Source organism: Callospermophilus lateralis, chromosome 9 (genome assembly GCF_048772815.1).
Source record: "Callospermophilus lateralis isolate mCalLat2 chromosome 9, mCalLat2.hap1, whole genome shotgun sequence".
In the NCBI taxonomy this organism is placed as follows: domain Eukaryota; kingdom Metazoa; phylum Chordata; class Mammalia; order Rodentia; family Sciuridae; genus Callospermophilus; species Callospermophilus lateralis.
The window spans coordinates 288746-312363 of record NC_135313.1 but is presented as its reverse complement, the minus strand read 5'-3'; the positions used below and the strand labels follow the sequence as shown (position 1 = coordinate 312363).

Genomic DNA, 23618 nt, shown 5'->3' with positions numbered 1-23618 from the left:
CGGCGCCGAGCCGCCGGGCCGGCGAGGCCGTGCGGCAACACGCGTGCGCGACCCGTGGTCCGGCTTAATGGCCACGCCCACCCGCACCCCAACACCGCCAGCCAGCAGAGGGCTTGAGCCCCACGAGCCCCGCCCCATGCGGCTGCCGTACGCCGACATGGCGGTGCCCGCGTTCCGTGGCGCACTTGGACCCCGCGGCTTCCCGTCGCTGTGTCGCGCTGCGGCCGTCGGAGCGACGCCGCGGTCAGTCGGCCGCCGCCGGGGAAGATGGACGCAGGTGAGCAGTACAGCATCGAGCCTCTAGCGGTGGTGCTCGCTCGCTCGCTCGCCCGCCTTCCCGACCCGGCCCGGGGCCTGCGGCGGGCAGAGACACTACTCACCGGTTCCGCGCCCTCAGCCCGCGGGAGTTCCCGGCCGGGCTCGGGGCTTGAAGGCCGCGGAGGGCAGCGGAGCGGCTGGGTCCGCCGGGTGGGGACGCCGAGCGCCGAACTCCCGCGAAGTTGTCGGGCGGGCCCCCGAGGCGCCGCGCTCCTCTCTTCGCCGGCGGGCCGCTGTTTCTACGGCCCGAGGGACGGACGTCAGCCCGTCCTGGCTGCCGGGTCCGGCGAGCCGCCTCGGGGATGGATGCCGCCGGGCGAGGTGGCTCGGAGGCGCGTCCGTACCCAGGCGTCGTTGGCCCGTGGCCCCGGGCACGCTGTAGAGCGGCTCCTCGGCCTTCCCAGCAGCGCCGGTTCTGCCTGTCCTGGGGAACCAACGCTGGCCTTCCTTCCAGGGCCCTGCTCGGCGCGGCCGGGAGGCTCCGTCGGGTCCCCCGAGAGCGTGGCGGTGCTTTGTTCTGTTCACGGCCGCGGCGGAGCTTGCTGAGCCCGGGAACGGAGGGCACCGTGAGGCCCTCCTCACCGCTCGCGTCCGCGGCTGCGGGAGGAGTGTCGGCCAGATGTGCATTTCCTGAAGTTTGTTTTTTTGGAATGAGTGTCAGACACTGTCAAACTGTTTTTTGGGGACATGGAGTGGGAATACCTAAGGTTATTGAGAGAGGTGGTTAAGGTAGGAAGCACAGTTGAATGTCATGTTACCTTGAATATGAAAATCCTGTTCAAGTTGATAATTTATTATAATGGAGTTTTGTAGTCATATGATAAAGACATCTTAATCGGACATCAAACGCTGCTGCTCTCAGGATCAAAGCAGCTTGCATTTGAAAGTCACCATTGGGTCTGATAAAAATGTACAATAAGATAGCTGTGCTGGGCGGCATGTGCCGGTGATCCCAGTAACCCAGGAGGTTGAGGCAGGAGGATTGCCAGTTTGAAGCCTGCCTCAGTAACTTGGTGAGACCCTATTTTAAAAGAAAGAACTAGGGATATAGCTCAGTGGTACTGTGTTCAGTCCCCAGTACAAAACAACCTAGAACCTAATGTGTGTGCTGTTATTAGGGTATGATGTTCTCCTTCTGACACAATGTGGAATGGCCCACCTTTCCCTGGTCTTTGAAGATCTGCTTCCCTGGCCACATGTAATGCAGGTACTTATAGGTATTTCTTCTGTAAACTGCATTTACTGTTGAATGCCAGGTGTGTGCTGGTCATTGTTCCAGACCCTGTGACTCCAGAAGTGGACAAAACAGATGAAAACCACTGTCCTGGGGCAGCTAACAATCCTGGTGGGGGACCAGGAGGAGCAGCAAGAGGTGTGGCTCCTGCAGACCAGAGAATGTGGACTGTGCTGGAGGGGTTTGGATTGCAGCCTGCGTGGCCTGGATAAGTCCCACTTTGAAGGTTGCATTCTAACCAAGACCCAGAGCAGTGCAGGAGGAAGGGCAAGTGGGCTGATCTGAGAGCAGCAAGGAAGCTGGAGTCACCAGGTGCCTGGTGTGAGAGAGGTTGGAGCAGAGAGTGGGAGAGTTGTTAGGCCCAGCCAGGGGGCCCTGCTGGGTCACAGTAAGAACTTGGGCCATTTATTCTGAATAGGATGAAACCCTTTGGAAGGATCGAGAGGAGAAGTAGCATGACTGGACTTGGGTTTAACAGAAGTGTTGTGGCCCTCCATTGAGAATATGTCTCAAAGGGATGTTTACAGAACCGTTCTGATAAGCAGGCACAGAAGAAGGGCTAAGACTTAGGTCGGGGTGAGGAGAAGAGGTTGAATTCTGGACATGTTTTGAAAATCGGGACAGTAGCATTTGTTTACAAATCACAGGTTGGGAGAAGGGTAGGTAGGGAGGAGAGAGAGATGGCACTAGAGGTCACTGCCTGAGCTGAGAAATGTGGGGAGGCCCTGCTTCGTGGGGAGCTGTCAAAACTTTGGCTTTGTGTGTGCTGAATGTGGAGCAGTGTCCAGAGAACCTTTGTTTTACTGGCTGGGCGCTAAGGGAATAAAAAGCCTATGACAAAGGTGTGTATGAAGCCACATCAGATGAGGTGGCCCAGAGGCCGAGTAGGTAGACAAGAGAGGAGGCCAGGGGGGCAAACTCAGGGCTGCTGCTCTGTGTGGGGGGGGGGGGGACACTTTCTGCTTTCTCCTAGCTGGCAAGCACTTTTTATAAGAACATGCTCCTGGTTCAAAGAACTGTCAGGAGCCAGGACGTAGGTAACTTTATTTCTATTCCTTGGTGACAGAACCAGTGTCCTGTGCCTGTGTCTCCTGTGTCTCACATTGTGTCTGGTACATGTTTGGTACTTGATGAAGCAGAACTTGAATTAATAGTTTACATACTTTCTTCTACAGGTTGAGTGTCCTTAATCTAGAAATGAAAATGTACCAAAACTCCTCAAAACCAGAAACATTTTGAGCACTGGCATGACACCACAGGTGGAAGAGTCCCCACCTGCCTTGTGTGACAGGCTGTGGTCTAGGTGCAGTCCATTGGTCGTGGTGTGTCACTTTGCCTTGAGGCTGTGTAGGTGTGAACGAAAGTGGGTCCCAGCTCCGTATCTGCATCTGTACATGCAGGTGTTCGAGAATCTGAAAAGCAGAGGGGTGTGCGACCTGTGTAGGGGTGTGTGCTGGGTCTGTGTGGAGTGTAAGTCTGTACTGTTAGCATAAGACTCCTTGACTGCAGGGCAGCGGGTTCGATGTGGACATTCTGTCCTGTGTATTCACTAAAGCGGTGTTTTCTCACATAGCTAAAGCCCCTACTGTCTCGGTTGTCGTCATTTCTTTTACATTCAAACTGCTGTCTTAAACATGAGTTTTCTAAAAGGGGGAGATCCCGTCTAGATTTATTTATACAGTATAATCTTTTAGTAAATATCTTCAAAAGGAGGCATATTATAGTAAACTCTAAAAGAAACATTGGTTATATGTATATTTTTTGTGGTTCTCTCTGCATGACAGTGTAGTTGGTGCCTCGTTCAGGCACCTCAAATGTAGGGCCTGGCTTGTGCATTTCCTCCTGTCCCCAGAGCAGAGGGATGGGGACCCTCTAGGTGCTCTTCTGGCAGGAATGCTGCAGCTCCCTGTCCAGGGCAGAAGCTCAGGCGTGGACTCCCAGCGTATGGGATGGCTGCCTTCTGCTCTTGAGATACAGTTGCCTCTATTTGAAACAAGTTCGTAGTGTCAGACTCTGTTTGGTGAAGAGGCTTACATGTTTGGTTCCTGCCTCGCTATGTCTAACTGCAGCTCGGGCCCAGAATGTCACTCCACACCATGTCCTGACCTGGTTACCAGTGTCCTCAAACCCCGTCCAGTAGCTCGGCCTTGACCACCATGCCACGCTTCTGGGAATGTGTTCAAGGCCCTGTGGCCCTGCAGTTCTGCCCTTGTTGTTGTCGGACACAGGGGTAGCGAGCCTGGCCCTGAGGAGGGTGCAGCACCCACAATTAGTCCCAAGGCAGCTGAGATTCTCAGACGAGGCAGGGCAGGATGCAGAGGAGGCTGCCTGATTGTCTAGTCAGGAGGGGCGTGGAATGTGGGGCTGGGGCAGGGACCCTGTGGATGGTGGGTGCTGTGCTCGGTGCTCCATGAAGCTGAGGAGACCTCTGAGCATCTCTTGACACTTGTGTTCCCTTTGGGGGTGGTGTTTGACTCTACCATCAATCTACACTCCCATCCCTTTATAAAATGTTTTGAGCCAGGGCCTCGCTAAGTTGTCTGGACTGACCTTGAACTTGGATCCCTCCTGCCTCATCCTCCAGAGTTGCTGGGGTCACAGGTGTGGCCATTGCACCGGACAGCTCCCTATGGTCTCTGCTTCCTCAAGCTGACTCTTGATTCATGAGGCCACACAGCCCATGATCTTCACAGTTATGGTAGCAGCTTTGGTGAGGGTGACTGTGCTTGTGACCTTTACTCTGAAGTTGGCTTCTTGCCTGTAAAGCTACTGAGCCACCCGAGAATGTGGTGGCTCCGCGTTTTGCTGCTTTGGAGATGAAGGTGTCAACTTCAAAGCAGTCCTGGCCTGGTGCCCACTTTCAGAGTGAGAATTCGTCCTCTGCTTCCTCATCTGCCTGTCTGTTCCCTTTATTGTTTGTATTTTTAGCGTGGGAAGCTGGATGTCATAGAAGTTTCCCAGTTTCCTGATTGAGGCCTTGGTTAACTTGGTGATAGTGTCCTTTACCTGAGAGCAGATGCCACGTCCTATGAACTGTGGTATGGAGATGCCTGCCCAGCTTGCTCCTTGGTGCTCCAAAGCCTTAGCAGATAACATGGCTTTATTAAAGCCTGTGCCTTAGCAGGATCTCAGGCATTGGTAGAATGTTCCAGCAAGGTTGGCATTTCTCTCCTCTGGTGTTATCAGTTGGAATTCCCCAAGGTTGTTTGCATCCTTTCACTTGAGAATAAGCTTTTTGGATCTGGGTCTGTGCACTGGAAGCATTGAAGTGATGAAGACACAGGTAGTCTGGAGAGCAGGGGTGACCCTTGGCCTTCAGCTTCTTGAAGATAGGTATCGACTTTAAAAATTCAGCTGGGATGAATTAAAGTCTGTGCCTATCTTTTCAGGAAATTAAAAGAACATCCAGAGATTGTGCAAAATCAGTCTTATGTAAATAGTGGGAGACATAAACCTGGCTTCATTCATGGTAGCCCAGCTCCCTGGTTGACATTGTCTCTGAATACAGAGCCAGACAAAGCTGCTATCATGCTGGGGAAGTCTCAGCAGTGCTCAAAAGAGGGCGGAGCTGGGCAGGAACACAGCCCCTGTCCTGGGTTTATGGGTTCTGCCCCTGCTGCTGGCTGAGCCTGCAGATGAGCTGCGTCCAGGTAAGCCTTTGGGCATGATAAGGTGTGTGTGCCTTCACCCCCGCTCTTGATGTTGATGACATTGCTGACGCCGGTGCCCTTCTGTCTGCCAGCCTGCATCTCTGGAGGAGTCTTCCATGGAGACATCACAGCCACATGGCAAGGCTGTTATTACACCACTTTATGGATGAGAGATCGTCCATGCTTAAAAGTTAAATAAATGGCCCAGGAGCCTATAGCCTCTGAGTGCTGAGCTGGAATTTAAACCTTGGTGCCAGGGATCAATGCCACCCTGCTCCACACCTTTGCAGAGGAAGCAGTATAGAAGCAGCGTACAGGGATGGCCATGCTGTAACCCACAGCGGTGCCCTGAACTAGCTACAGTGTCACTGCTGGGAGGCCAGGGAGAGGTGTGCTCATGCAGAGTGAGGGACACAAGCAAGGCCCCCAGGCATGGCTTGTTTCCCACCGGGTGTGCTCCAGGTAGTGATACCTCAGATGTTTATTTATTTATTTATTTTTATTTTTGCACTGCTCAGCATTTTCAAAAAATAAATTCCAGCTGGGCTTGGTGGCATACACCTGTAATCCCAGCAACTTGGGAGGCTAACACAGGAGGATGTGAATTCAAAGCCTTAGCAATTTAGCAAGATCCTGTCTCAAAATAAAAAATAAAAGGGCTGGGGATGTGGCTCAGTGGATAAGTGCCCCTGGGTTCAACCCCATCACCAGCAATAGAAAAAACTCCAACATGGGAGCAGTGAGTGGAGTCAGGTCTTCAGAAGGTCTTCGTGAAGTTGCAGGGGAAGCTCGTGAGTGGTTGTCACCAGGTGAGCCTGTGTGCTCGGAGTTTTCTGAGGGGCAGCTGGAGAGGCCTTTAACGTCCCCGAAGCACGCCCTATGCAGCTGGCCTTGTGACTTTGGCTGCATGCCCTTTGCTGGCTGGTGGAGCACGGGCTTCCTCAGCCACCCTCAGGTTCTGTGGACATGGAGCTCTGTGGCCAGCACCCCTGAGCCAGCAGGCTCGGCTGCCACAGAGCCCTTTGGTAGCAGCCTTGACGTGAGCATCCCTTCTGGGCCTTGATTGAGGCCTCGGGGCACCTGCCTTTCTTTGGGGACTTTGCAGAGAAACCCATCTTTCAGTTTCCAGCCCAGGAGTACCACCCTCTCCCTCTGTAGTTAGGTGCTTCTAACCAGCAGAAATCAGGTGGACCAGGATCCCCAGGCTTCTGAGGGTTCTGATCCTGCCATCATCACAGCATGTCTGAGTATGCTGCCAGGGTGACATCTGCTAAGCCTTAGGATGCCACAGTGCTTCACGTTTTGAACATGCTGCCAGGGTGACAGTTGGTGACCTTAGGATGACCGTGGACTTCTGTGACCTTCTTGGTTCATGGAGACAAAGTGCGTTGCTTCATTTTATTTTACTTCAGCTTTAAATACTGTAAGTCTGAAACAGTCGAATGCTGAGGTCAGGTGGCTATCCCCAGCTCTGTTCCCTTAAACACTGGCCCTAACTTTGTCCCCATCATGTCAGTTGCCAGACACTCACACGGTAGCTAAGCATCTGAAAGGGGTGACCACCTCCATCCCCAGTCCTCAGCAGGCAGCTGTGTGGCCCCTGCCCTGTGTATTTAGGCATCAGCTTTGCGAGGATGGTGCTGGTGCCAAGAGGCAGGGCGTGCCACCTGCCTCTAGAGGCTGCTGGTGCTCTTTGATGGTGCAGAGGTGCTGTGGATGGTCTCTTTGGCATCTGTGAGATCATGAGAGTCAGATGGATGTGTCTGGTTCCCACAGCCACTCTGACCTATGACACTCTTCGGTTTGCTGAGTTTGAGGACTTCCCTGAGACCTCAGAGCCTGTTTGGATCCTGGGCAGAAAATACAGCGTCTTCACAGGTATTGCCATATCGTTGTCCCTCTGTTGCCTGCAGAAACATCTGGTGATAGCAATCGCTGATTCCTCTGTGATTTTTGACTTATAAACTTAAGGCTTTGTGTGTCTTCCTCTTTTAAACAATCCAGAAAAGGACGAGATTTTGTCCGATGTGGCATCCAGACTTTGGTTTACCTACAGGAGAAACTTCCCAGCCATTGGTGAGTACCCCACTGTCTGCAGTCTGTGGCAGAGCACACGTGCCAAGTGTGGCCCTACAGAGACGGCTGCCTGTTTGGGGGTTGAGGGCAGGCACAGACCCTGTGTCTGCTCCCCACTGCAGTGTGGAGCCACCCCTGCCTCCGGGAGCTTGAAGCTCCCCCGCCGCAGGGTGGCTTTGGAGTGCCAGATGTCTCCTTCAATCCCCATGGCAAGCCAGTTGAGCCATGGCTGATGTCCGGCCCCCTGTCAGGAAGCTGGGCTCAAGGCTGGGCTCTGGGTTCCTGGGGGCAGTGCTTCTCTGCCTGCGAGTGAAGCACTGCCCCCTCGTGGCTGGAGCTGGAGTTTGGCATCAGGAGTTGTGATGGGGGTAAACTTGAAGGACAGGCAATGTGGAACAGCTGGGCCAGGAAGAAGGCAGGTGGCCTAGGGCATGGGCTGAGTCTACACTTGAGTGCATGTTCTTGTGTGGTTCCAGCATGTTTGGAAGACACTCAAGCTGTGGGGGTCAGAGGGAAGGGGTTGTGGCCCGTTTTCCTGTGAGCACTGAAGTACATGCCATTCATTAATGCTCTGTTGCCATGTGCCCTGCAGGTGGAGAAGGCTGGGGCCAGCCCTCCCACCTGCCTTTTATGGTCAAAGGGCCCAAGGCTGGATGTTAGGCCCCAGATCAATACCACGTCCCCCAGAGGCCGGTCACCAGGGGGTTCCTTCCCAGTGGTCTTTCACCCTTCTCAAAAGTGTGGTAGAACTAAGTGTGACGATGCACACCTGTAATCCCAGCAGCTTGGGAGGCTGAGACAGGAGAATTGCAAGTTCAAGGCCAGCTTCAGCAACTTAGTGAGGCCTTAGGAACTTAGCAAGACCCAGTTTCAAAATATAAAAAGGGCTGGGAATATGGCTCAGTGGTTAGGTGCCGCTAAGTAAGATCCCTGGTACCAAAAATAGTGAGGGTGGAGGTAAAGTAGACTCAGTGGCCTGGCATTCTGGGACAGCAGAGTGCAGGGGTGAGGTGCAGCTCCCTTAGGCAGGTTCCTCGTGGTGAGACTGTCAGGATGGTCTGGACATTGTCGCTCCTAACACAGTCGCTCAGTCGACACCTTCAGACAGCCACGCGACCGGCAGGCGAGCTTCATAACAGGTTCGAAGCATAAAAATTAACTAGTGAGTTTTAAAATTAAAGAGACATAATTCTCGTTACCTTTATTGTCCGGCTCCAGAGATGGCTTCTCCTAGCTCCCGCCTCCAGCCACCTAATGTGGTGGCGAGGTTAACATGAGGCCAGCGAGAGAGAGAGAGAGAGAGAGAGAGAGAGAGAGAGAGAGAGAAAATGCCAGGGAATGAGCTTTTATTGGGGAACGGAAAATTCCATCCAGTGAAGGTCAAGGGGGTCAGCATTCCAAGGTCAGGGTCAGTGATTGGTCTTCGGGTCAGTGGTCAGGCACACCTCCACACAGACAAGCCCTCACACCTGGGACAGGGTGGGGAAGGCTCTGACACAGTTGTGTCTAAGCGCCTCTCACCCAGCCAGGGAGGTAACTCAAATCACGTGCAAGAATGGCTTCCCACACTCCAGGCCTGCTCTAAGCATGGCCTTGTCCATGATGGCAGGGTGTTAGGGAGGAGGCCAGAGCTGGAGAGCTGCCTTCCTCACTGGCCACATCTGTGAGAAGAGGCTGGAATGAGTCACTGTGGGCGAAGCAGCCTGGAGGTCCTGAGTGCCAGGTGTGGCCCCACAGAGACGGCTGCCTGTGTCGGGTTGAGGGCAGCGCAGGCCCTGTGTCTGCTCCCTGCTGCAGTGTGGAGCCGCCCCTGCCTCCGGCCAGCATCAGCAGCCCCTCCTCCTCGTAGGACAGTAGGGCGGCATTCCATCAGAGTCCTGCTGCAGGCTGGCAGGACGTTTCCCACGTCTGTTACCTTACACACTGCCCTGAATGGACCTGATGTGCTGGAGAGGGAGTGGTGGTTGGCCACTGCTGTGCTAGCCCCGCTGTGCTCAGCACTACCAGTGTTGTGGAGACTGTGGTCCTCTGCTTTCTAGCAGGTGGAAGGTGGCCTTCCTCGTTCAGCTCTGCCTTCTGGGGCCTGCTGACCAGGCTTGCTCAGCTTCACTCCTCTCAAGGGCTCATGTGTCGAGACGTCCTGCTCCCCAGCAAGTGCAGTCTTCCTGAGTGCTCGGAGGTGCATGTTGCCCAGGACAGCTGTGTGAGGGGTCCGCAGCTCCTGCCCCCGGCTCCAGCCTCTGCTGGAGCCTCTGGTCTTGAGTGCTTCTCTCTCACAACAGGGGGAACTGGCCCCACCTCGGACACAGGCTGGGGCTGCATGCTGCGCTGTGGACAGATGATCTTTGCTCAGGCCCTAGTGTGCCGGCACCTAGGCCGAGGTGAGTCTCGGCACCAGGGGAGGGGACTGGGGCAAAGGGTGTTTCAGGGACATTATACCAAACCATAGGCTAGAGCAAGCATGAGGTTTCCCTCATTGGTGACCCACTGGTCTTCACAGTTCAAAACAGTTTTCAGTTTAAAAAATGCTGGTAAGTGTTAATTTATTAGAAATTACTGTTAAACCGTTTTCTGTTTTCTCTTTGGGTTTGTTTTGATGTGTTGGTGAATAGATTTGAAATTCTGGAGAGTTTGGCTTTTAACTTTGGAAAGGCTCAAAATTTCAGAGCATGCCTATAATCCCAGTGACCTGGGAGGCTGAGGCAGCAGTATTGCAAGTTTAAAGCTAGTCTCAGCAACTTAGTGAGACTCTGTCTCAAAATAAAAAGTAAATTAAAAGGGCTGAGGTTGAAGCTTGGTAGTAGAACACTTGCCTAGCATGATGAGGCCCTGGGTTCCATCCCTAACACCACCACCACCAAGAGCCTGAAAACTGAATCTTGCATGGTGTGTGAAAGGACTTTTTCTCACATTTGTGCTTGAACTGATCTTGGGTGTTTGTTTCCAATAGATTGGAGGTGGGTGCAGCGGAAGAGGCAGCCTGACAGCTACTTCAGTGTCCTCAATGCCTTCCTGGACAGGAAAGACAGCTACTACTCCATTCACCAGATAGGTGGGAACCTTGCACACATGCCAGTCTGGCTCTGCAGAGGGCAGTGGCGCTGGGCCTTCCCCAGGAGCTGGCTGGTCTTGTGGAGTTGGAGCATGAGGTTGTGGGGTCACTCTGTACTCTGACCACTGCCCTGGGTGTGGCCTGCTGTGCTGCTGCGCAGAGCAGTCTCTGGGACCCAGATGCATCCTGAAGGTTGGCTCTCCTCTGCTGCCACTGAGGCCGAGTGCTCAGGCAGGAGTGAGTGAAGGGCTGCAAGTTTTGGCTGAAGCAGGCCCAGTTGGAGCTCTGAGTCCTACCTGCAGGAGGAGGAGAAGGGTGGACCCGGCCCCCAGAACCTGGAGTTGCTCCATATCCTCCAGCCCCTCCTTGGGTTCATGGGCCAAGTGAAGGACAGCACTTGTGATGTCCTCTGTCCCTGTCCCACCTCCCTTTTTAGCACGTGTTCTTGCATCTCACCTGAGCACCCTCCATCTGGATGGTGTCCTGTGTAGGCCTTCCTGCCTCCACATGTCAACAGAGGTGGGCAGGAGTTTTGGGTGCCAGGGGAGGCTGCGTGTCACTGATCCAGTCTGTTCCCTGCAGCGCAAATGGGAGTCGGCGAAGGCAAGTCAATAGGCCAGTGGTACGGACCGAACACGGTGGCCCAGGTCCTCAAGTGCGTACTGAGACTCAGCCTTATGCTTCTTTGGGGCAGCGTGAGTTTTCCTTGACACTTAGGCCTTCCTTGTTCTTGTTGCCTCAGGAGATAAGGGTCCTTCCTGATCCTTTGCTTGTAGGCCTCTGGGGGTCCTCGGAGGTGACTGTGCCAAGTGGGATTTGTTTTCTGGGGAAAGAAAACAACTCAACCCTACCCCACGTCATCTCTGTGGCCCAGGGCCCTTGTTCTTGGCTCATGGATCTGCACATGGCAGGATTCCCCTTGGTCTGGAAACACTGAAGTTCTGGTCACCCTCTGTACGGGTGCTGTGGTCTTCTACCTCACAGGCTATGGTCCCCTTCCCACCTTGTCCAGGGTCTGCTGGACTCCACTCCCTGAATCCCCTCCTGTGCCCTCCATGCCGGAGGTGTCCAGTGACTAGAGCCTAGCCTGTGCCCACCTTCCTGGTGCAGGGGAGGCAACCCTGGCAGCCCCCAGCACTGTCAGTGCCTCCAGTTCTCCCTGCGGCTGACAGGAATACTCCACTTCTCAGGCCTGGACCTGTCCTTTCTGCTTGGCCTGCCTCACCCTTCCCTCTGGCTGTGTGCACTGGTGTCCTGGCATCACTGGGGCCTCTTTCCTGCTGCACTGAGGGCCATCATCTCCCAAGTCCTGCTTCAGCTGTGATTGTCCCTCAAAGACCTGCTTGCTTGCAGGGTCTTGCTTGAGGGTTTCTTGCTTTATATCCCCTTGAGGCCAGCTTGGCATCGGACACCCTGCATTTCTGAAATGACCCTGTTACTCCTCCTGCCAGCCTTCTGCTCCCCTCCTCAGGAAGGGTTTCTGTCTCCACCAGCTCCTTTGGTCAGGTTCCTTGGGCTCCTCCTGGACGCCTCCTTCTGTGCCACAGCTGGCTACCAGCCGTCCCAGGCCTGTACCCTCTCCCTGCCTCCTTGGCTGGGCCTGTCTGGCATCCACTGCACACCCGGGACACCTCGTGTGGTCTGCAGGCCCCCCACCCCTTTCACGGATGCCCTTCTCCTGCTGCTGCTTTGGCAGCCCTGAGAAGATCCATCAGTGCTTCATCACATCCAGAGCCACACTTGGTCCCCAACTTGCCCAGTGGCAAGTAGCCCTGGGTTCAGGTGCTTGTACACTTTCTGGAAATGCCAGGCCAGGCTGCTCCACTCCTGTCCTCTGCCCTCCTCTCTGTCTGTGTTGGCTCCTCTTCCCTGAGCTGTGAGGGCTGCAGGCCTGGGTTCTGGCCCGAGGCTGCTGGTGCAGGATTGGCACAGCTGTTCTTCAAGCTCACAGGCTCAACTCGACTCACTGCAGACCCCTCCCACAGCCCTCCTGAGGCTTCCTGACTCTGGCCTCTCTCCCCACCTGGTCTGTGTCTTGGTTCTGCCTCCTTGTTGGCCTTTCCTTCTTTCTCTGCCATCCTGATAGATGCTGCTCTGGGCCTCCCTGCTGACTGGTGGTGTGCCCCATACCGCTCCAGCTGGCCTCGCTGCCCTGTTAGCCCTCTCACTGTGCCTGGGCCCCATACAGATGCACTCCTGGGCTTTTGCTTGGGCCCTGGTTTGGAGCCCTGGGCTGCTCCCCATCTCTGCCTTCCTGCAGGGGCACAGGTAGCATCTCCCCCTGTAATAGGGCTCCTTGATTCTTCCATCTGCCCACTAGCTGCTTCTCGTCCATGTTCCCTCCGGGTCAGCGCTGGGAAGTGCTACTCAGTCTCACCTGTGGTGGACTTGGAGCACCAAGGTGGCCTGGAGCCTGTGGAGTGGGCTGCTCTCCCATGGCCCTCGAGGCTCTACATCAGAGGGGGCTCTACATGGCTACCCCAGGGACTCCCAGACACTGGCTGGTATTTTGTCCTCATAGCTCAGGGCCTGAACAGATGTCCTTGTGCCTGGAATGTCCCTTCTTTCTAGTCAACACTGTTTTTTTTTTTTTTGGCAGACATTACATCTTTATTTTATTTGTATGTGGTGCTGAGGATGGAACCCAGCGCCGCACGCATGCCAGGCGAGCATGCTACCGCTTGAGCCACATCCCCAGCCTTAGTCATTCGCTATTGAAGTGGTTCTCTGCCCCTCCCCGCAGCACCACCATCAGGGCAGATCCTGACTGCCATCTGTTCCTCCCTTAGAACCGCCAGCTGCAGCCATAGCTCCCCTACCACAGTCGCAGCTGTGCAGCCTGGAGCAGCTGTGCAGGCTGGAGGCTGGTAGCCAGGGGCAGGGCTGCCTGCACAACAGTTAAAGCTGCAGTCTGAAAGCTGGCTCATGTCCACGCCACCTTTGTGCAGCCCAGGGGTTCTTGTGTGTGCCTTCTCAGAGGGCAGCTGGGTTGCCTGTGAGGAGGGATGGGCTAGCTCAGCTTCTTCCTGCCCATGATGTGGGTGTGCCCTGGACTGAGAGCAGTTCTGGCAGAGGTGGGCGTGGGTGTTGTGGAAGTGGTCTGGGTAGGGGAACTCACCAGCATGCTGTCCTGCTCTCCTAGGAAGCTGGCCGTGTTCGACACCTGGAGCTCCTTAGCTGTTCACATCGCGATGGACAACACGGTAGTGATGGAGGAGATCAGTAAGTGGCTCCTGCTGTTAGCTGGGGGGCGTGTTGTGGGTGATATGTTTCCTGCTGAACCCAGGAAGGAGCCCTGCCTGGAGAGTTCTGTCTCAGCAGCACCAGCACTCCCTTTGGGTGGAGGGCCTAGGCTTTCTCCAACAGTGAGTTACTTAATACTCCGCATCATTTTTTTTTTTTTTTTGTATCTTTATTACAAATAATATGTTAAAGCCAGGGGCACTGGCCCATACCAATAATTCCAACAGGAGGCTGAGGTCAGAGGATTACTTGAGTTCGGGAGTTAGAGGCCAGCCTGAGCAATATACTCTGAAAAAAGCGAAACCAGAGGGCTGGGGCTATAGCTCAGTGGCAGAGCACTTGCCTAGCACATATGAGGCATTGGGTTCAATCCTCAGCACCACATGAAAATAAACAAATAAAAAGCAAAACCAGAAACAGCAGTAGGTCAGAGCATCCATATTCAGCCACCCCTGTGCAGGGATTCTGGCCGAGTGCCTCTGCATCCACACCCAGAGCTTTCGCTCAAGCAGATGCAGCCCTAAAGCAAGTGGATCACTCAGCCTCTGGAAGGAAGACCCGCCAGGAACCTGAGAGAACCTAGGTGTGCCAAAGTGGGGTCCTGGAGGACGGTCCTAGCCTGGCTCAGGAAGGAGGCTTCGAGCCTAGTGGCTCTGGGCCCTGTCCTCCCTGCCGTGGTGCAGCCCCAGGCCTCTGCCGGGTGTGCTTGGTGTGCCTGCTCACAGCGGTTCACTTCTTCCTGAAGGACCCCCCAGTGCTGATTCAGCCAGCTCTGGAGTACCGCCTGTGGGCTGTTGCCTTGAATCCCCCTTCATTTATTTATTTATTAATTCCAGCTGTAGTTGGAGACAAGACCTTTATTTTATTTATTTTTATGTAGTGTTAAGGATTGAATGCAGCTCTTCTCATGTGCTACGCCAGTGCTTTACTACTGAGCCCCAGCCCCAGCCCCTTGAATCCACTTTTGCTGAACAGGAACACATTGAGAGTGTAGAGGGGAGACCCCTTCCACTGTGATGTGCCAGCCTTGCATCAGAGCAGGTCCCTTCTCTGCCAGCGATGGCCTCCTGTCCCACTTCTTCATCCAGGATCATCCTGGGGGTCGCTGCTGACAGTGCTCGCAGGGAGCAGGACCTGGCACAAGTGAGGCCCTACGCAGACGCTTCACTGTAGCCAGACTTGCTGTCATGACTGTGGGCCCTGGAACCTGCAGCTCGAGACCATCAACAAAGTGTGTGTTCTCCTTCTGCCTTTCCCCTCTCCTCTGCTCATCTGTTTCTTGACATCTCTATGAAACCCATGAAAGGTGCAAAGAAAGAAGCCAGATTTTTTTTCCCCTGCAATACTGGGGACTGAACCCCCAGGGCCACTACACTGAACTATACCCCAAGACCTTTTTCTTTTTCATTTTGAGATAGGGTTCTGCTAAGTTGCCCAGGCCGGCCTTTAACTGAGCTTCCTAAGTAGTGGGGATCACAGGTGTGCAACACTGTGCTGGTTTAGAGTCACTGATTTGGCCACTCAGACAATGTGACATGTTCCCTTCCAGTGGGGTGTTTTTGTTTTGTTTTGTTTTGTTTTTTAATATATTTTAATATATTTTTTTTTTAGTTGTAAGTGGACACAATGCCTTTATTTTTATTTATGTATTTTTATGTGGTGCTGAGGAACGAACCCAGTGCCTCAACTGTGCTAGGTGAGCACTCTACCACTGAGTCCCAGCCCCAGCTCCTCTTCCAGTGTTTTTTGATGCTTTTCAAGAACTATGTAGCTGGGCACAGTGGAAGCTACTTGGAAGGCTGAGGTACAATGATGGCAAATTTGAGGCCAGCCTCAAAACTTAATGAGACTCTGTCTCAAAACAAAAAATGAGGGCTGGAGTGAGGCAGAGTGGTAGAGTGCCCCTGGTGTAATCCCCAGTGTAGTAAAAACAAACAGAAGCTCCGTGGTAGGCAGATGTGATGACTGTCTTACTAACTGCCTCCACCACCACCACCACCCCACCTGCCATTCAAGGTCCAACCACCCACACCCTCAACTCCTGGCTTCACTCAGAATCATGAGGCCTCCAGTTGTGAAGCAGCACTGTGGAACTGGCAAGTCCATGAGCCCAGGTCTTGCTGGGAGGGTGCAAATCAGGTCCTGGGAAGAGCCAGAGTCTGCGTGTTTTAACAGCTCCTGGGGGACTGGAGGTTCTTGAAGCTGACCAGGACCCAGTCAGAAGTGATGTGTTTATCACAAGGACAAAGGCGAGAGGCCTGACTCCTGTGTGTAAGGGTGGCCCAGACACTGAGGCTGATGGGCAGGTAGGGTTGCTGAGCATGGCGTTGCGTGGCCAGGGGTCACATGAGGTAATTCTGATAGTCTTTGGCTTTGAGAGGTGCAGAGGGCTCCAGGAGATAGGAAGTTAGCTGCTTTTCTATCCCACTACCAAGAGATGTCCCACTATCCTAGAAGAGACAGCAGCAAAGCAAAGGCTGGACAAAACCACGCCTTGGCTGTGTCTCAGAGCTGCTTGTGGAAGGAATACGTTCAGAAGCTCCAACGAGGCCTTTCTCTCCAGTGGGAACTGGCTGATCTCAGCCCCACCCAAGTCAGGTAGCACAGGAGGCCAGGGAAGCCAACCACCATGTCCACAGCAGGCTGCACCTGCTCAGCAGTGCTGACTGTGAACCTCGTGGCTTCAGGAGACAGTGGTGAGTCCCCTGGTGGAGCAAGACCGCAGATGAAAATGGTGTGGGTTTCCCCTGGGACAGTGTGAGCAGCACGATTGTCCCAGGGGGAGCAAGTAGAGCCCCTGTGAGTGCAGCCACATGGAGAAGAAGGGTGGAGGGAAGAAGGGCAGGACTGGAGTTAGGCTTCCTGTGTTGAGTAAAGTGGAGCTGGTCTGAGTTGCTTAGGGCCTCACTGAATTGGGCCTCAAGCCGGCCTTGAACTTGTAATCCTGCCTCTGCCTCCAGAGTTGCTGTGATTACAGGTGTGCACCTTTGCTTCCAGCAAGACCCCATTTGTTTGTAAACTCGGGAATACCTAAATGTATGCATTCCTGGTGCTATTTCCATATAGCAAAAGTAGAAACTTCTATAAGCATCCACATAATGATACCTGCCTTTTAGGAAAGGGGTCCCACTGGTCCTGGGTCCCTCTTCCTGCTGTGCCGGGTGTTCAGGGTTCTGAGGAGAAGGCTTGGTGTCTGGGAGGCAGGCAGGTATGCACACTGCAGAGGTGAGTACCTAGGAAAGGCAGCCAGGGGCTCCATGGGTGACAGGGTCAGCAAGTCCCAGCTCACAGCAGGCCCCCTTGCTACATGTGCTGACTGAGGGCAGAGTGACAGGCTGCTTGCTATCATCTCATGGCCTGCTGTGGTCATCTGGAGTGGAAAAGGTCTAGCCAGCGAGGAGACCACCATTGACACAGAGCTTTGCCTCAGAGTCCACAGGGCAAAGTCCTCAGGAGGGAAGAAATTGCATAACGCAGAATAGGCACTGGAAGACCAGAGTCACAGCCAGAGCACTGGATGGACGTGTGCTCCAGGTTCTGGTGGTGGGATGGCCCTTGGAGAAGAAAGGGCAGAACCGGAATTGGCTGTTGGGAACAGTGATATGCATTTATCAATCAGAGCTAAACAGAAAGTTCAAAAAAACTTTTTTTTCTAGTGAGCTATCTTGAGAAGTTTTAGTCCTATAAAAAAATTCCAGTGAATGACAACTACTTTTTAGTCACCTTTGATCTGGAAAGTTTTTGCTCTCTTTTGGGCCTTCTTAGCATTGATGGTTTTGAAGAATCCAGGTCGGCTAACATCCTGTACCTGTTTCCTGAGACTGCGTTCAGGTTAAGTGTGTAGATTGAGAACACCCCTGGGTGGCACTCTGTCCTCAGTGTCCCCTGTCACTAATGCCATGCCAGGTCACCTGGGCAAGGTGGTGTCTGTCTGCAGGGACCTTCTCTTGTAAGTACACTGATGAGCAGCCTGGCTGATCTCAATAGGCAGTGGTGAGTTTAGTCTGAGCCATTTTTTGCCTGTGGCTGAAGGTAGTGTTTCTAAGTCGGCCCTTCTGCACATGCTGGTTGGCATTCTTGAGAAGAGTCTTTTCTCCTTTCTCTTCCTGTCTTTTTTTAAATTGGAAGACTGTTTCTTCTGTGTCCAGGACTTTGTGGATTCATCTTTACCTGGGATGTTGCTGCCCACCCTGTCCTGGACATGCCCCTCCCCACCTCCTCCACACGCCTTGGTCCAGGGCAGGCCTGCCTGCAGGCAGGCTCCGTTGGTGGTGTGGAACGCATCCTTTCCTTTGGCTCCTCCTGCACATCCTCTCCCTGGTCCTGGAGTCAGCCTAGATCAGGCAGGTGCCCTGCTGCGGGGCCTGTTCGCTGCTGGCCTCCACCTTCCTGGCAGGAGTGTTCCCTCAATGCCTTCTTGCTGGGGAGCACCCAGCAAGCCAGCTCTGGCCAGGTGCTGGTTGCATGCATATTTTCCTTACGTTATTTTTCCCTACATACACGTGATTTTCCCTTGCACTCTTGTGGTTGTGCTGTTTCACGATGAGTTTCTAGTTGTGTTTTTGAATGGTGGGGTTGTTCCAGGGCAGCGCTATGCCTGTGCTTGACCTCCCATACCTGTGGCAGGAGGTGCTGTGCATGCTCCTTGCAGAGGCTCCCTCCTCTGCTTGTCTCTCCTTCCAGGAAGGGTGTGCAGGGCCAGCCCTCCCTGTGCAGGGGCTGCCGCGCTTCCTGCAGACCCTGACGGGCACTGTAATGGATTCCCTGCCGGAGCCGAGATCACCAACCGGCCGTCGCTGTGGAGGCCCCTGGTCCTTCTCATCCCCCTGCGCCTGGGTCTCACGGACATCAATGAGGCTTACGTTGAGACACTGAAGGTGGGTCTTGGGAGAGTACTCACCCCAGCCCTTCCCCTGCCAGCCCTGTATGCTCTGAGCCAGCTCCAGGGCAGAGTCTACAGCCAGGTCACCAGAAGGTGGCTCTGATGGTGGCATTCGTCAGTCAGGAGAGGCAGGAAAGGCCTGCACATTTCAGCACTGATGGAGAATCTGCCTGTCAGGCATCACGAGGGCCCTCGGGACCAGGTGTCCTCGCCTGGCGCCCAGGCTCCCCCCCTCCAGTGCCTCTGCTGTGTTCTGGGTGCCCTCTCTGCTCTCCTAGACCTCCTGAGTAGCACTGGGAGGAAGGGTGACCCTGACAGGCTATGGGTGACAGTGACTGCTCAGGTCCCTGTGGAACTCTGTCATAAGAGCAAGGAAAGCCCATCTGTGTTCAGCTGACTCAGACTTCAGGCCAGCAGCCGTCCTCCTGATCCTCTCCCTGTGGAATGGAAACACTGCCCTTTATTGATAGCCTGGGGCCATGGCACACACCTGTACTGAGTGACTTGGGAGGTTGAGACCAGTCTCAGAAACTTAGCAAGGCCCTGACCAAAATTAAAAATTCAAAGGGCTGTTAAAGCAGGGCGTGGTGGTGCCCACCTGCAATCCCAGCAGCTCAGGGGGCTGAGGCAGGAGGATCACAAGTTCAGAGCCAGCCTCAGCAACTTAGTGAGGCCCCAAGCAAAACAAAATGGGCTGGGGTGTGGCTCAGTAGTGGAGTGCCCCTGGTTCACTGGCCTGCCCCTAATGCAGAAGAGAAGAGCCGCACTGCCTTGGTCTCACCCCTTTCTCCAGCCTCTGCCTGCCTTGTGGTATCCTGGCCTCCTCCGGCCCTCACTCTGTGTCTCCCTCTTTGCTCTTCTTCTTGGCGGTCCCAGCACATCTGGCTTGTCTCCCATCTCCAGTTCTTCCACTCCAGCCCATCAGACCCCCTGCCCGGCCTCCACTGCCCCTACTCTGAGCCCCCTGCCGTGGCTAAGGCTTTACCCACAGCCCTGTATGGTGTCCTTCCTATGCTGGAAGCCCCCTGGGGACCTCAGGGGTGCAGGGCCACATGCTCATCAGCCCCCTTTCTCTGCAGCACTGCTTCATGATGCCCCAGTCCCTGGGCGTCATTGGCGGAAAGCCCAACAGCGCCCACTACTTCATCGGCTGTGTCGGTGAGTTGGGCCGGCCTGCCTGCCTGTGGGGGACTCTGCTGTCCATGGAGCAGTGCCCACAGCTGTTAGAGTCCAGTTGAACTGCCTGGGCCTGGGGGTCTGAAGGTGGCCTGACCTGCCCTCTGTCCCCTGCTGACCCTTCATTCTCACCCAGGGGAGGAGCTCATCTACCTGGACCCCCACACAACCCAGCCTGCTGTGGAGCTGACTGACAGCTGCTTCATCCCTGACGAGAGCTTCCATTGCCAGCACCCTCCTTGCAGAATGGGCATCGGGGAGCTTGACCCATCCATCGCTGTGGTGCGTCCTGACTGCAGGCTTCTGGGCAGTTGTTTGGGAGACTTTTGTACCAAACCCTGTGAGGGAAAGGGACACCTTCAGATTTGTAGGTGCAGAGTCCAGGGCAGGAGAGTGAGCTGTCTTTGAGCCCCGCCCCGCCCTCGTGAGGGGGCCTTGCCTGGCATGGGTGTGCTGTGCTGTGCAGAGGGTGAGGGTGGCACACAGACCACCTGCAGATGCCTACCTGCACGCGTCCTCCGGGTTCTTGGTTTCTTTGTGTGTGGGGGAGATGGTTCTCTAGGAATGGGCTCCTTAGGGTTCTCGAGGTGTGGTCCATGCAAAAAACCTGCCTGTTCTCCACACGTACTTGATGGGAAAGAAGGCCAGATGAAAGGCTCTGAAATCAACGCCCTGCTTAGGACAGCATCACCTGAGCTGTGTCCCAGTGTTCTGTTGACAGATGGGCAGGTCTGTTGACTGGCCACAGGTGCCTCCTGGGGAGGGTGGTGAGCAGAGGCGGGGCTGTGGCGGTGGCTGCCACCCTGGCTGCCCTCCAGGGCCTGTCCTGGGGTGAGTGTCTCTAGTGCACAGTGGCTGACTCTGGGGCATTGCAGGCAAACTTGACTTCAGAAGGGCGATGTGTGGAGGCCAGCAAGTGCCAGAGTGCTAGGGCTACGCCCCAGCTAGAGGTCATGCTGTGGAACAGCTCCCCGTCCTCACTGTGGAAACCAGCAGGTGCTGGGTTGCTGGGTCGAGCTCTGGTCAGAGGTCACACTGTGGAACAGCTCCCTGTTGTCACGGTGGAGAGCAGTGCACACCGCTGCTCTCAGAGATGAGCCTTCCATGGTTTTCGTGTCTCACAGCCCAGCTCACAGCTCAGGGCTCCCTGCTTACATTGTTCTTGTTCCAGGGATTTTTCTGCAAGTCTGAGGACGACTTCAATGATTGGTGCCAGAGGGTCAGAAAGGTGTGTGGCCACATAGGCGCTCTGCTCTGCCTCGGGGTGCAGGTGGGAGGTGCCCAACAGGGCTGGTAGTCTGGTTGTCACGGGAGCAGATATTGCTGTCATCTCCATGCTGGGGGCTCCTGGGGCATACACTCCTCTCAGTGGACCAGGGCACTGATGAACTGTGCCCTGCAGGGTGCCCGCCCCCTCTCTGCCTCTGGGGGCAGATGCTGAGCTGTGCTCTTCGTGGCCTTGGGAGTCACCTCCCCTCATCAGCGAGGTGGGGTGAGAGCAGTGTCCACCATGGCCGTGCCAAGTGGCCCTTCTCAGCAGCAGTGGCCTCTGTGGGGCAGGGCTGTGGTGACTGGGCTGCCCTCACTGTTTCCCTGCAGCTGTCCCTGCTTGGGGGCGCCTTGCCCATGTTTGAGCTGGTGGAGCAGCAGCCCTCCCACCTGGCCTGCCCCGATGTCCTGAACCTGTCCCTGGGTGAGTGCAAGGCTGCAGGGCCCTGCTGGGCGGTCCACCCCATCTCGTCTGTGCCTACCTTGCTGCCCCTGGATCAAGGCCACTCTGCTGGAGAAAACTGCCCACATCCTCCAGACCGTGGCCACAGAGGGTCGGGGCCAGCTTGGGACAGCAGGCTAGTGGCGGGGTGCTCCTTCTCCCTGTGCCCTGGCTGGGCTCAGGCAGCTGCCCCCTTCCTTGCCCATCCCTCACCCTTCCTATCCTGCTCAGACCTTGCAGTTCAGAAGAGGCTGGCACCTGGTTGTGAGGCCTCAGGGTAGGACAGGGCTGTTCCAGGCTGTCCCCTCTTCCAGTGTCTCACCCTACAGTCCCAGCGGCCAGACGCATCTGAGGAGGTTTTGCCTTGTTCCTTCTAGATTCTTCTGACGTAGAGCGACTGGAAAGATTCTTTGACTCAGAAGATGAAGACTTTGAAATCTTGTCCCTCTGAACACCCTGGGCTGGGGGCCCAGCCTCCTTGGCCCCTGCTGCAGGCGCATTTGAGAACCCAGCTCGGCCTCATCGCGGGGCCTCTGCATTCCATCCCTCCAGCCTCCCCTGCCAAGAGCTGCGCCCTGCCGCCTCTGCCCAGAGGGCTCAAGGACTGCGCTGCCCTGCAGGCCTTACCACGGGAATCAACCAGCCAGCCCCCAGCACACCAGGGCCTCCACACGGGCTGCCTGTGCAGGGGTCAGGAGCCTCCCGAGGTCTCCAGGTGGCGCTGCCAGCCAGCCTCAGTGCACTGGCCCTGGCCCTGGCCCTGGCCCTGGCTCCTCCTGGGCACTCGGGCCTGTGGTTGGCTTGGAATTAAAGCCCTGTTTGAAGCTGTTCCACAGACATGAATTTCTGGGCACTTCCCAGGTCAGAGTCTCAGGACCACCAGGTTGGCATATGCAGAGCACTGGCCACAGTGGCCTCACACTGCTCGTGCTGGGCAGGGTGAGCTGTGGGGCCACATCCCCTCTGTCCAGCATGGCTGATCAAGGGCTACCTCGGTGGGAAATCAGGTGAAGGAACTGCGGCAAGGCTTCTCCCTGTTGTGGTGAGAAAAGTGTTCAAGGAACAGGTCACTGAGAGAGCCAGGGATGCCGGTGGATGGTGAGCCTTGGGCAGCTGGTGTGTCCTGGGCGTCTCAGAGCAGGGCCCAGCCGGGCCTCCCTCCGGTGGTGATGTTCTGCCTGCTGCTTGCTTGCCACCCTACTGCCTGGATGGGGAGGAAGCCGGTGCAGAGCTGCCCTCCGCCTGGTCACTGAGGGCATCCCTCCTGGGTCGCTGAGGTTCTGCCTGGTTTGAGCTGGAAGGGTGAAGGCACTTTGGCTGTGGTGGTGTGTGGACCGTGGGAAAGGAAGGGATAAGCAGAGCAGCAGGCTCCTCAGCACTCCTCAGTGCCTCCCCTCCCCTGGCTCCCGGCCCTCAGCTGGGACACATTCCCAGTTCTGGTCCAGACCTGATGCATCTGATGACAGAGATGGGAAGCCTGGGGCTAGCCCCTGAAGGAGCCATTCCTAAGTCCTGGAGCTGGCCTGGTGGGCAGGACTGTCTCAGTTGTGGCGACTCTAGGCAGCTCCCAGCAGCCCACCCAGGCAGTGGGGGATACTTCAGCCCCCCAGGTATGACATAATTTATTTCCTCTTACTGCCCCTTCTCTTTGCACCCTCCCTATTCTCCTTCAGAGACAGCTGGGGCCAGGGCAGGAGGGAAGGCTGGGACCACTTATGTCCCTCGGGGCTCCATGCTGTGGTGGCCCAGGAAGGTCTCTGCAGCTCCTGCTACTTGTGGGTTCCCAGGGTGGGTGGGCGGAAGGCCCCCAGCAGGGGGACCATCACTGAAGAGAAGCATCCTTAGAAGCATAGTTTGCAATTCTTAATGGCAAATAATAAGTTTCAGTAGAAAACAAAGCTTGTGTGTCTGTTGATTTCTCCTCCGGTTGCAGCTCAGGTCACAGGCTGTAGACTTCCCCAGGCTGGGCCAGTGGAGCCTGCCTTGCTTCCTGCCTGGCCTCGTGCTGGGTGACGTGTGATCTCAAAGGTCAGGAGGGGAAGTTGTGAAGGCACCCGAGGTACAGGGTGGCCTCAGGCTCCCATCAGTGTCCTGGGTGGCAGCCACCCGCCTCCATGTGAGTGCCCAGCACCCAGACAGGAAGGGAGCTGCTGCTGGCCCTGGTGCTGTGACCTGAGGACAGTCACACCACTCAGGACACACAGAGGCTTCTGTGGCTAGGCCTGCACACCCGGCCCTGGAGCAGCCCTTCTGGGCCTGGAGGGCAGAGGTCCTTC

General features: G+C 55.4%; 1 protein-coding gene across 1 annotated transcript; it reads left to right on the top strand.

Moving 5' to 3' along the window:
* Positions 1-179: 179 nt before the first annotated feature.
* On the top strand, positions 180-23240 carry Atg4b (autophagy related 4B cysteine peptidase). The gene is made up of 13 exons (XM_076865897.2): positions 180-277; positions 6979-7080; positions 7207-7278; positions 9561-9659; positions 10229-10330; positions 10913-10985; positions 13473-13552; positions 18257-18450; positions 19535-19613; positions 19768-19913; positions 20803-20859; positions 21231-21324; positions 21720-23240. The coding sequence occupies exons 1-13, from the start codon at positions 268-270 to the stop codon at positions 21791-21793; spliced, it is 1182 nt and encodes a 393-aa protein (XP_076722012.1). The 5' UTR covers positions 180-267; the 3' UTR covers positions 21794-23240.
* The last annotated feature ends 378 nt before the right edge of the window (positions 23241-23618 follow it).

Coding starts and splice junctions, on each gene's coding strand:
- Atg4b (XM_076865897.2), top strand. Junction 19,614..19,767: donor CTACTTCATCGGCTGTGTCG/GTGAGTTGGGCC, acceptor ATTCTCACCCAG/GGGAGGAGCTCATCTACCTG. Junction 19,914..20,802: donor TTGACCCATCCATCGCTGTG/GTGCGTCCTGAC, acceptor TTCTTGTTCCAG/GGATTTTTCTGCAAGTCTGA.